The 13,120-nt window shown below is 35.8% G+C and overlaps 1 protein-coding gene across 6 annotated transcripts; it reads left to right on the top strand.

Annotated features, from left to right (window-relative positions):
* On the top strand, positions 4,578–12,882 carry LOC105168169 (pentatricopeptide repeat-containing protein At1g05670, mitochondrial). Of its 6 annotated transcripts, none has more exons than XM_020695734.1 (7): positions 4,578–4,629; positions 5,323–7,732; positions 8,617–8,692; positions 8,770–10,729; positions 11,074–11,249; positions 12,029–12,133; positions 12,356–12,882. In XM_020695734.1, the coding sequence occupies exon 2, from the start codon at positions 5,412–5,414 to the stop codon at positions 7,650–7,652; it is 2,241 nt and encodes a 746-aa protein (XP_020551393.1). In that variant the 5' UTR covers positions 4,578–4,629; positions 5,323–5,411; the 3' UTR covers positions 7,653–7,732; positions 8,617–8,692; positions 8,770–10,729; positions 11,074–11,249; positions 12,029–12,133; positions 12,356–12,882. The 6 variants fall into 6 exon arrangements, with proteins under 6 accessions (XP_020551393.1, XP_011086428.1, XP_011086429.1 ...); XM_011088126.2 differs by having other exon boundaries at positions 12,029–12,184; XM_011088127.2 differs by lacking the exon at positions 11,074–11,249.

Raw genomic sequence — 13,120 nt, 5'->3', positions numbered from 1 at the left:
GATACCAAAAAGATCACAAAATCATATATTCCGGCTGAAAATGTTCCAGCTCGTTTAGAAGTCCCTGAAGCGATTCTAAATAAATCAAATGCATTTGAGTCACAAATACGCCGAAAGCGTGGTAGACCACTTGGCTCTAAAGATGCAAATCCTCGAAAGAGAAAGGAACATATCATCTCAATTAATCACGATGCTAATGTGACCACTAGTGTCTCTAAGGATAAAATCCCTGAAGCGGTTTTATCTGATGACTCCAAAAGCAATGAGCAAGATCTCGAGGACAGTTACGAGATGTCTATTAATTATGCTCATAACAGTTTAGGTTGGTATCGTAAAGAAATTGAAATGAATGATATTTTTGCCTATTCTGTAGCCGTCCAAATCATGGATGAAGATGAAAATGATCCTCAAACTATGGAGGAATGTAGACATCGAAATGATTGGAAAAGTTGGAAAAAGGCCATACAAGATGAGCTAGACTCGCTAAATAAGCGAGAAGTATTTGGACCTATAACTCCAACACCAAAAGGTGTCAAACCTGTTGGCTATAAGTGGGTGTTCATACGCAAGAGAAATGAACGAAATGAAGTTGTAAGGTACAAAGCTAGACTTGTGGCCCAAGGCTTTACTCAAAAGCCCGGAATTGATTTTACTGAAACATATTCACCTGTAGTGGATGCTACCACACTTAGATTTTTAATCAGTTTATCAGTAATTGAACAACTACAAATGCAGCTCATGGATGTGGTAACTGCATATCTGTATGGGTCATTGGATACAGATATCTATATGAGAATCCCTGAAGGATTAAAATTGCCTGAAGCATTACAGTCAAAGTCTCGTCATATGTACTCCATCAAATTGAAAAGGTCCTTGTACGGACTTAAACAATCAGGACGTATGTGGTACAATCGTCTTAGTGAGTACTTAATAAAAAAAGGATTTTGCCATAATCAAATAAGTCCATGTTTATTCATAAAGAGGACAAAGTCGGGATTTGTAATCATAGCCGTGTATGTTGATGATTTGAATATTATTGGATCCTCTGAAGAGATTCGACAAGCAGCTAATTACTTAAAAAGTGAGTTTGAGATGAAAGATTTAGGCACTACAAAGTATTGTCTCGGCCTGCAGTTCGAACATACTAAGGGTGGAATTTTCATTCATCAATCGAACTATATAGAAAAAGTCCTTAAGCGTTTTCATATGGACAAAGCTCATCCATTGAGTACACCTATGGTAGTTCGATCGCTTGATGTTAATAAAGATCCATTTCGTCCTCCAGCACATAACGATGAGATTTTAGGTCCAGAAGTACCATATCTCAGTGCAATTGGTGCATTGATGTATCTTGCTAATAATACCCGACCAGATATAGCATTTTCAGTTAATCTACTAGCAAGATATAGTTCAACACCAACAAAGAGACACTGAATGGTGTTAAACACATTCTACGTTATTTACGTGGAACAAGTGACATGGGACTATATTTTGAAAGGCATGATGATGCCAAAACAACCAAATTAGTTGGTTATTCAGATGCGGGGTATTTATCTGATCCACATAAAGCTATATCTCAATCTGGATATGTATTCATGTATGGTGGAACTGCTATTTCATGACGTTCAACCAAACAGACTTTGGTAGCCACCTCATCAAATCATGCAGAATTAATTGCATTATACGAGGCTGGGCGTGAATGTGTATGGGCTTAGATCCTAATACATTATGTGCATGAATCATGTGGACTACAATCAATCGAGAAAAGTCCCACAGTAATATATGAAGACAATGCGGCGTGCATCGCCCAAATCAAGGATGGTTATATTAAAGGCGACAGAACCAAGCACATATTACCAAAATTTTCTCCACTCACGAGCTTCAAGCGGAAGGCAAAGTTGATGTTCAACAAATTTCATCAAGTCAGAACTATGCAGATTTGTTTACGAAGGCATTACCAACAAAGGTGTTCAAACAACTCATACGTAATATTGGCATGCGACACCTGAAAGATATCTGCCTCAATTGAGGGGGAGATTATACAACTGTACTCTTTTCCTTAGCCTTGGTTTTTATCCCATTGGGTTTTTCCAGGCAAGGTTTTTAACGAGGCAGGATGTATATGATAAAGAGGTATGCATTCAAGGGGGAGTATTATATATAATATGTATATATGAATGCATACACCTCTTCATATTCTTTTTTAATACCCATTATGTTATACACCCTTTTGTATCCCCCATTATAATTTGTAATTAAAATAGTTATGATGTATTTTGTAACCACAATTTTGGTGGTCTATAAATACCACCATGTATTTCATTTGTAAAGTGATTTTGGAGTGAACAAAGAAAGTTTGTTGGAGAAATACATATATTTTACTTTATATTCTAGTGATAGGCTAATAAACTTAGAATTTCTCTAAGTTTATAACACTATATATAATATCATTAATTATTTTCACTCTATTTAATTTTCATTTCAAGAAAGGAATGTCAAGAAAATGAGGACAAGATGAGGAAAACAAACTGGAATAAAGTTGAATAATGTTTTTTGGTTTAAATTACATTTCTTGACTTTATACCTAATCAAGTAAATAACTCATATTTTTCAGAAGACAAAATTGTAATTTTAATCCTATACGATAGTGGGTATCGCACTTTTGATCCCGTACTTTATGGGATTAACATATATGGTCCCATAAGATTAGAAAACACTACATGTAGTTTTAAAGCCTAACAGACGTTAATTTTGGGATGGAAACCACTTTTATGTGGGCAAAAGTGGTTTTCAACGATTTTAAAAATCAACATTGTACTTTTGATCCCATAGGGCAAGAAGTGTTGCACTCTTGGTCCCATAATTTGTAGAAAGAGTCTGATTTAGAGTTTTTACTCAATTTGCCATGTGTGTCTACAGGAATTTTCACTTTGGTAATAAAATTGATGATGTGGCTTGTGCTTGAGTGATTGAAAAATTTTATCGGCCATGGGATTCGAATCTTAGTTAACTAGAACAATATTTAATCCCTTCACTACTTATGCTACAACCAACTTATATTTTGTAAACTCAACCATACAATATAATCTATATATCTAGAAGTATTTTAATATAGACTGATAATAATATTACAATGTATTAAATATTTTAAAAATAACTAATATGTTATATCATTTTTTTTATAGAAAAATTTATGCCTCAAAATTGATAATTGATCAAGGTCAAAATTAAAGGACCAAAATTATATTTTTTTCATAAATTTTATTATATTTTTATTTCATTTAATATGTACACGCTATATATATAAAGTTGACATATAAATTTTATTTAAATTTTTTTTATACACGTGACATATATATATTACCTAGAATAGATGATGTAACTGTAGAATAGAAAATCCAATCCCCGCTTCTCTTGCCTTCACATTGCCTATTTTTTTTTTTTTTTTGGAGAAAATTGCAGTTTACCCCTCTTATATGAGAAATGAGTAATTTTTTTTAAATATTTTTTTTAACAAATTATTTCCCGTTATTTTAAAAAATAAAATAAATTAATTTTTTTCTACCCATTGATAGAGAATAATTTGCTACATTATTCAAAATACAAAGGGATAATTTATTAATTCGTTTTTCACTGTAGAATAGAAAATCCAATCCCCGCTTCTCTTGCCTTCACATTGCCTATTTTTTTTTTTTTTTTGGAGAAAATTGCAGTTTACTATATATATATGAGAAATGAGTAATTTTTTTTAAATATTTTTTTTAACAAATTATTTCCCGTTATTTTAAAAAATAAAATAAATTAATTTTTTTCTACCCATTGATAGAGAATAATTTGCTACATTATTCAAAATACAAAGGGATAATTTATTAATTCGTTTTTCACAAAAAAAAAAAAAATTGTATTTCAAGAAAGAAATGTCAAGAAAATGAAGGGGGGAAATGGGAATTTTTGGAATAAAAGATACAATTACTTTTTTCCGGGTAAATTACATTTTCCCATGAGGTTATAATTTATGCAGATAATTCATATTTTTTTTATAAAATTACAATTACACCACTGAGAGAAAAAAAGTGTTACCATAATGTAATTTTTTAAAATTACAGGTGCACCTCCTAATTGGGTATTACTGTAATGTACTTTAGTGCTTGTTTGTGCAAAATTTCTCAATTGAATAGGGAGTGTACTTGTAATTATAATTTTGCAAATATTTTGTAATAAAGCCTCATTCCATGGGGCGTTTATATAATTTACCCTTTCTTTTGTCCAAAAAAGAGAAAGAGGAGAGAGCGTGGGCTTAAAAAAAATTAAGAAAAAGAAATAAAAGACTAAAGGTAAAGTGAAGAGTAAGAAAATGAGATGGTAGCCAATTTTATGCATAAAAAAATAAAAAATATGGGCCGTGTGAAGAAGCCCAACCTGTAAAAGAGCCCATATATCACTATTGGGCCGTAAAATTTGGACCAACAATATAAGGACCGTATGAAGCCCAATAGAACTTATGGGTAGAAGCCTAAATAGATGGGCTTGAAGCAGCCCATAAAATACCCAGAAAAGTACCAAAGATTCAAACTTTCCGAAACCTGAAGCAGCTATTGCTTGCCTTCTTCATGCTCCCTCCTCCTGCAGGTCACCTCATTTAATTTTCGGAGTAATTAAAATCAAGAAGTTGGATTTTTCTATTTCAAATTTATGGGTTTATGTGGGCTCTCTTGTTTGCATTTGCTTTCCTATGTTAAAGATTTCTCTTTTTAGCAGAGGACTTGGGGAAAATTGCATAGTAGCATCAGGATGTAGGAGGATTGGATTTTTACTATTTCAGTCTGCATATTTTGTGTGAATTATCTAAAAAATCCGAGGTAGTTTGGTTTGTTAATCTTTAGTTACTGAGAAGTGCATTATGTTGTGTGCTCGTTACATACTTGATGAATTGCTTGACTACTTTTATGCACAATGTCTTCTTGTTACTGGATGCGCATTTGCTCTGACATAAATGAATCAGCAATCGTATTATGGAAGTTTGGGTTTGCTGCGTGGATTATGTGAATTAATCTTTATGTACTCCTTATGTTCAGTCGGACTGTCTGGTTTAGTTTGAATTCTGGGTTACTTTGGAAACATACGACGCGACCAAATAAATTGTTGAGACATAGCAGTTATTGGTCTCTGAAGAAGGCATATGTAGTGTGTGAAGGTTTGGTTCTCTGTCTGTGTTTAGGTGTATGTCAGTTTATTCCGGAAGTAAATATTGAGCATCCACTAATTAACTTTATTAATGATGTAAAAATTATACTAATGATGTGCCAAACTTTTGTTTAGTAGGTGATGCAGTTTTTAGAAGGCCTGCAGGAGAGCCAGAGAAATTTAGACATGTAACTAAAAATCTATATTGATGGATCTCTTCCACCAGCATGAAGAGGCGTCCCGTTATCCTTTCAGCTTACTGGCATAAAGTGTTTTCTTGCTATATTCAACCAAGTTCAAGCAGAGTTCATATCTCATTTGTATGCTTTTCAAGTTATTCTTCCTTTGGATCACCTGGGTTGAGATCTTTTCCTGATTATTCACCAAAGAAACCTTCTATAAGAGACGCTAATTTTGTGCACCGTATCTCAACTATCATCAAGCAACGCCGCTGTGAGCCCTTTCGCCGAATTCTGAAGCCTTTTGAGTCCAAATTCAGGCCTGACCACCTCATTTGGGTACTCATGGACATAAAAAATGATTACACCCTAGTTGTGAATTTATTTGACTGGTCATGCATTAGACGGGATCCATCACTTGAGGCACGCTGCATTCTTATTCAAATTTCAGTAGCTGCAAAAGATCTAAACATGGCTCAGAAACTATTTGATGAATTCTGGACTAAAACCATGATCGATCGCAATACATCAGTCTCCCAGTTTCTTGAAAAGTTAATATACACTTATAAGGATTGGGGTTCAAATCCACATGTCTTTGACCTTTTTCTCCAAGCTCTTGTTGAAAATGGACACCTTGCTGATGCAAGAAAGGTCTTTGATAAGATGTTGAATTATGGTCTGGTTCTCTCTGTTGATTCATGTAACATGTTTCTTTCCAGATTGTCCAAAGATATTGATGGTCTCAAAATATTGTTAAAGGTTTTCAGGGAATTTTCTGAAGTGGGAATTCAGTGGAATACCATGTCATATAATATAATGATACACTCACTTTGTCAATCAGGGAACGTTAGAGAAGCTCATGACCTACTTTTTCAGATGGAGTTGAGAGGTTGCATTCCTGATGCTGTAAGTTACAGTACGATCATCAATGGATATTGTAGTCAAGGAGATCTTCAGTCGGTGCTAAAAGTTGTTAAAAATATGCAACAGAAGGGTTTGAGGCCAAATGCATTTACTTTCAACAGTGTAATCCTTCTCCTGTGCAAGACTGGTAAATTGGTAGATGCAGAGAAGGTTCTGAGAGAGATGATTTCTCAAGGAATTTTTCCAGATAATGTAGTCTACACGACTCTGATTGATGGTTTTAGCAAAAGTGGAAATGTTGCTTCTGCGTTCAGAATGTATGATGAAATGCGGAGTCGGAACATTATTCCTGATTCCATCACATATACTGCTCTAATTCGTGGTCTTTCTCAGAATGGAAAGGTTGCAGAAGCAGACCAGCTCTTTCGTGAAATGCTTAATATTGGGTTAAAAGCAGATGAATTTACTTATACAACGCTTATTGATGGTTATTGCAAAGTAGGTGAAATTAAAGTGGCATTTTCTCTGCACAATGAGATGATCCAGCTGGGGCTGATCCCAAATGTGGTCACATACACTGCACTGGTTGATGGACTCTGTAAACAGGGGGAGGTTGAGACGGCAAATGAACTTCTTCATGAGATGTGTGTAAAGGGACTTGTTCTTAACATCTACACGTGCAATGCACTTCTCAACGGTCTTTGCAAATCTGGGAATATAGTTCAAGCAGTGAAGTTGATGAAAGATATGGAGGTGGCTGGGATATTGCCTGATGCTTTTACCTATACTACATTAATGGATGCTTATTGCAAATCTGGGGAAATGGCTATGGCGCACCAATTGCTTGAAGACATGTTACAGAGGGGAATTAAACCAACTGTTGTTACATTCAATGTTCTGATGAGTGGTTTTTGTATGTCGGGGATGCTAGAAGATGGTCACAAGCTGCTCAACTGGATGTTGGAGAAGGGTATAATGCCTAATGCAACCACTTACAATTCTCTTATTAAACAACATTGCATTAGAAATGACATGCGTGCAGCCACTGAAATTTACCGGGGTATGTGTCATCAGGGAGTGGTGCCAGATGAAAGTACCTATAATGTATTGATACGAGGGCATTGCAAAGCGAGGAATATGAAGGAAGCATGGTTTTTGCATAAGGAAATGGTTGAGAAGGGATGTAATCTTACAGCTGAGACCTATAGTGCACTAATTAAGGGATTTATGAAAAGGAAGAAGTATATGGAGGCGAGAGAGCTTTTTGAAGAGATGAGAGAGAAAGAACTATCTGCAGATAAAGAAATATATTGCATGTTTGCAGAGATGAACTATGAGGAGGGGAACATTGATTTGGCTTTGGTGCTTTGTGATGAAGCTGTAGAGAAGTGTCTCATTGATAATAGCAAAGGTGGGAGGAAATAACTCTTACTTGGTTTGATCTTTCTGGAGTTCATCTTCGCTCTGCATGGTTTTTGTTGCTCCCAACTGCTTGGAAAATTCTGGTAAGTCCTTTTTATGCTATTGTTTCTTGTTAAAACTGGTTATAATAATAGTTCCTTGAGAAAGTAGCTGACCTGCCACCTGTCTGTGTAAACACAAGCGACTGAGTCCCGACATTTCTAAGTGCAGTTCTGTCCACTTCTTGCCATCGAAGACTGCTTTTTCTGATTCCATTGTGATCGGTTACATGCTATTACATTGTGCCATAAGAGAATGATGAGTGCCAAAGTCATGTTCTGGCTCTTTAGTTTAAAAGTAATAGAAGCAGCATAAATTGGCTATAGAGCTGGAAGATGAACACTCGTTCTAGTTGCAAGATGGACTGAGCTCTCTGGAACAGTGTCTGCTTTAGTTTGTTGGCTGTTCAGCTCTGTTGCACACACTGCAAGAAGTGTCTTACCAGTCTGATGAATGATTACTTGGACAATAATTTAGATGGGATGAGTGTATAGATATACATGCGCAAATCTAGAGTAAACCTTCTTAAATACCTGTCAATTGAGGATAGTAAATGGATGGCCAACTGTGGGTCAAAGAGCCACATGGTTTGAAAAATGTCACATCTAAGTTTCATCTTGTGTGCTAGCGGCAGCTTTACCCTAACTGAATAATATTATGAATCAATTGTTTTGTGAAACACAAGAGATTCCTCATGCTGTAATGGAATTGATAAGTCTCAGTTGATTCTTATTGTTTTTACCTTAATCTGAACATGTGGAGAACTTCTAATGCCATAAACCATAATGCTGATTCACGTATTAAGTAGACCATGAAGTTGAGATAATTTTTTGATTCCTCTGTCTCCAAACAAAAATGATTAAATGTATTCTGCTTTATATTGTTTCGTCCTTGGACTTTTGTGACGTTTATCTCATTGCTTTGCAAGGCTGCCTGAAATGGAAGAACAAAGACATGGACATATGTCTAGATTAAAATTTTCCCACATCCACATCTGGACCAGGGTAATTTGTCTCTTAAGTTTGTTAGAATCTGCAGTGCTATCTTTTGTATTGCTCATCTAATTACCATGCAAATACAGGAAGTTACTGGACACCTTGGACCTTGGTCTGGCAAAGGGCTGGAAGATGTGTTCATGTGAACGTGTATAAGCATAATGACATCTAGCAAAGTGCCTTCTTGAGGTCTGTATAAGGACTTTATGATACCTTATGTGTAAAGAGGCTGGTAGAATGATTCTCAAGAAATGTGGTTTTAGCAAAGTCCTATTCCTGGAGAATTTGGCCCGTTGTTAAAGCTATTGAAGCTTGGAGATGTATGCCCTCCGAATTCTTTTAAGTAGAAGTTGGTAATGGCCAGTATACCTATTTTTGAGGTGCAACAGCTATCTAACTGCTTAAATGGCAGCAAAGCAATGAGAAGGTGTGAGAGATGATGAAATTTGATTAATTATGTCTGCAAAGTCCCAGTAGGAGGAGCTTTGGTAGAGGAGTTCAGATAGAAAATACTATACGAACTCCACCTGTAAGTTTCGGCAGTATGTGAAGAAGCAAAAAGTTTGATTCTGAATTCATATGAAGAATATTCTGGTAATGGTGAGGTAAGGACCCTAAAGCCAGTTGCTGGAATATCACTTCAGTGATGTTTGTCTGGTCTGTGAAAGAATGCCTATGCATTAACTCTAATGCAGACAATAATGGAAATCGGTTACTCAGGAGCTTGAGACGGAACGTCATCCAAGTGATGGTGCCTCTGTGGCTCTGTTTGCCCTTCTCTGGCAAGCATTTTGGATACGATTGGATTGAGAATTCTTATAATGCCTGCTTCACTAAGCTTGCTTGGTTGACCATCTTTTACTTACATGGATGGAAAGCCGAGCTCTTGAGTGAGACTTCAGATGCTGTTCATTAAAGCTGCTGGTTGGCAGAAAGTGTTTAGTGCCTATCAGAATTGGCAACACAGTAGCACAAACTTGTCTTTAGTAAGGCCTTCCTAGTTCTTGCCGATTATCTAATGTTAGCCAAGTCCTGTCAAGAAAGGCCCCTTGAGATGCCATCATTACTCTGTTTTGGCACCGAAATAATTTATTTTAACCGAGACTAAAATGCACAGACAGCCTCTTTTTTCTTTTTTCTGCTGACTATTGTTTAGTCTTTATTTTCTTTTGAGATGTCTGAGTTGATAAGGTGTGTTGCGAAAATAATAACGTGAACAGGAAATCAACAGTGGGAAGTATCATTGATAATTCTAGTAAAGGTCCATTATTGCTTACTATCCTCTGAGTTTCATTACAATAACCCTTGCATGTTACAAGCAAAGCTCCAGGACTGTTGACAGGGTTTCACTCTTGAGGATGCTGACTTTTCTGAATGGCGATGTTGGCATTGATTCTATCTTTGCTGCTTCTTTGCCTACTTCACATCCAAGTACTATTCCACCAAGGCATCTGGAGCTTTCCCCTGAGTGGAAAGTCTGGAGCCTTCCCACTGGACCTGTGGAGCTCTTATTGTTATCCTCTCTGCTGGCAAATCATTTTGCCAACACATGACTCAGGAAATCATGAATGTAGTATAAAACAGCGAAGTTTGCAATGTTGTGATTCGTTTTCTTTGTAGCAATGGTGAGGGTCCATAACAGATTGGAATGTGAGTTGAACACCATCCTATATGGAAGCTTTGCTCTCAATGGCCATCTTATTTCTTGAATTTGGTATTTGGCAGTATGCTCGAATGAAAGTGAATCTGGAGCTCATGAAAGATGCTGATTATTTTGTGATATTGTTATAGTGCTTTACATGGAGAATTATTACCTCATTGTGATTCAGATACTTTGCAATTCTTCTGTAAGCTTCATTTACCATTCAAGTATCTGGTTAAGTTCGCACAGTGGCAGCTAAGTATATTATGAAACGTGACGACAATACATTTGTAAGGATAGATACTGTGATGGCAGAAGCGAACAAAATTCAAAGTGGTAGAAGTTTCTATAATGGAAATATCAACTATTATCATAACCCTCTACGCCATGGTGAATGGGATGAGGTATGATTTCTTGGTATCTGTTTCTGTTCAATAATTATTTTTATTAGATTTTTCTTTTTACTGATTTTGTAACTTTGTTGCTTCTCTGGATAGTTATCTTTTTCACCCCTGCTAGTAACTTGTATGAAATTTTGTCTGTATCATTTATTTTAAGTAATTACTAGCACATTTGATTTGATGTGGGATATTTCTTATCTTTCGAGCTTTAGGACCAAAGTCTGAGTTGTCTGTAGAAATCCATGTTTTAGTTCTAGAGTTCTATGTGATATATGCTATGATAATAAGCTGAATCATTTAAATTTCTTGTCCAATACTTGCCTAATATTTCATCCACAAATTTGCAGATGTAACTTCTTGCTGGTGGTTTCAATTTTGAGGTGTAGGTGTTAATTTCCAGTCATTGAAATGTCAAGATGCCAGACATAGTAAAATAAAACTGGCTAAGTTGCAAATCAGCATGAATATTCATGTCCATTAGCTTTTTTATTGCTGTGGCTATGTGCTTCTGTCATAAGAAAAGGTGAGTGTAGAACTTGGTCTGGATCAGAATCACAGTTAGGAATTAACATTTCCACATCTTATTTTGTTGGGAAAAATAAAACCTTGAAGAAGCTCTTGTTTCCAAACATCCTATGAAAATAGTGTTCAATGAACAAACCCATCCATCCAACTTTTCATTCCCGAAAACCTACTATTAGCTTTCAAGCAAAACCGTTTTGTTTTGGCATCAAGTATCCTTGGGCTTGTTAGAGCTTAGACTAATATATACAAATTGGGCTTTTTGGATAGAAAATGTATTTCTTACACCTTTTTATACATAAATTATATCAGATAAAGATTTGAATAAACTACAGAAAGATTGTTTTTCTTCTCAAGTTCATGAACTTAAATTCTTTTATAACATTAAATAAATCAAATTTAAAATTGATTCGAGATTACCAGATACTTATAGAACTTCAATTGTATAATATCAAACTAAAAGTGGTAAGGTTATAAGCCACAATGGTCAGGATAAAGATATACACTCTTTTAATCATTTTCTCTAAAGTTTCAAGTTAAACCTGATCTAGTTTTAACTCTTTCAAATTTAACCGTTGCTTAGTTAAAATTTTAATTAACTTCATTTCTTTCATTCTGAATTAATTAGAAATTCTCGGGTTCTTTTAGTAAATTAACGTAATTTCTTTTAAAATTTAATCTTATAATAAATTGAAAAAAAGTTATCTATATCTCGTGAATCCAAAACAAGCCCTTTACATCACATTTGCTTACTTCCACTTTCTTCCAATGGGTCTGCAGGAATGGCCAGTGGTTTATCCACCCTATGCCAATGGGCCTGGTTATATTGTGTCAGCAGACATAGCACAATATGCTGTATCTGAGTTTGAGAAACACAAACTAAGAGTATGTGCTTCTGCCTTCTTTAACCCCAGCCCCTTACCGGTCATCGCACAGGTGCGTGCATGTGTGTGAGAGAGAAGTGACTGCATTTGTGTGTGTCACCAGCATGCCATTCCTGTGTGGTTGTGGTTGGGATGGTGTCACTGTTAGTAGTTTGAGTTTTTCTGTTGCAAGCATTTAACTAGACTGTTTCTACTAACTAAACTCTTGACTCTTTTTCTCAAGACTCGGTTATTGAAGATGGAAGATGTAAGCATGGGAATGTGGGTGTTTCTCAAATAACACTTCAGTGAAGGTGTGTCTGGTTTGCGAAAGAGTGCCTATGCATGAATTATAATGCAGACGACAAGGGAAATCGAACACTCAGGAGCTTGAGATGGAATGTCATCCAAGTGATTGCTCTGTGGTTCTGTCATCCTTTCTTTCGCAAGCATTTTGCATACAATTGGACTAAGAATTCAATCAATGCCGCTTAACTAAGCTTGCTTGGTCGACCTTGTTTTACTTACGTTGATGGAGAGTCGAGCTCTTGAGTGAGAGTACAGATGCTGTTCATTAAAGCTGCTAGTTGGCTGAAAATGTTTAATGCCTATCTGTAAAGAATCAGAGCTTGATCCATTCCTCTCAGTAGCAGAAAGTCGCATTAATTCTTATTATGTTTTTTTCTCTACCATTCACAAGGGACTTGCGACTCTATTGTTTATAGTCTTTTATGTATGAAGTGAAAGCACGAACACGCCTTTGTAAGTAGAAGTGCACTTTATCGCGCGGGATTTTAGTTAACTGTTCGAATTGGTTGTATATATACAGCTGCTGTACTCTTCTTCCAGCGAGAAGAAACATTCTGTAAAATCCTTTTTCTTGAATTCAAGGAATTGCTTCAAGTTTTGCTTTAGATGGAATCCTCGCTTCCTGCATCGTTCAGTTTCGTCTCCTTTACACTATCAGAATTGGCAACTCAGAGCAGGAACATGTTCTTTAGTAAAGCGT

Source organism: Sesamum indicum, linkage group LG8 (genome assembly GCF_000512975.1).
Source record: "Sesamum indicum cultivar Zhongzhi No. 13 linkage group LG8, S_indicum_v1.0, whole genome shotgun sequence".
In the NCBI taxonomy this organism is placed as follows: Eukaryota; Viridiplantae; Streptophyta; class Magnoliopsida; order Lamiales; family Pedaliaceae; genus Sesamum; species Sesamum indicum.
This window is presented reverse-complemented; position numbering and strand designations above follow the sequence as displayed.

Bases quoted from the DNA above. Each gene is read 5' to 3' on its own strand.
- LOC105168169 (XM_020695735.1), top strand. From the start codon at position 5,412: ATGAAGAGGCGTCCCGTTATCCTTTCAGCTTACTGGCATAAAGTGTTT.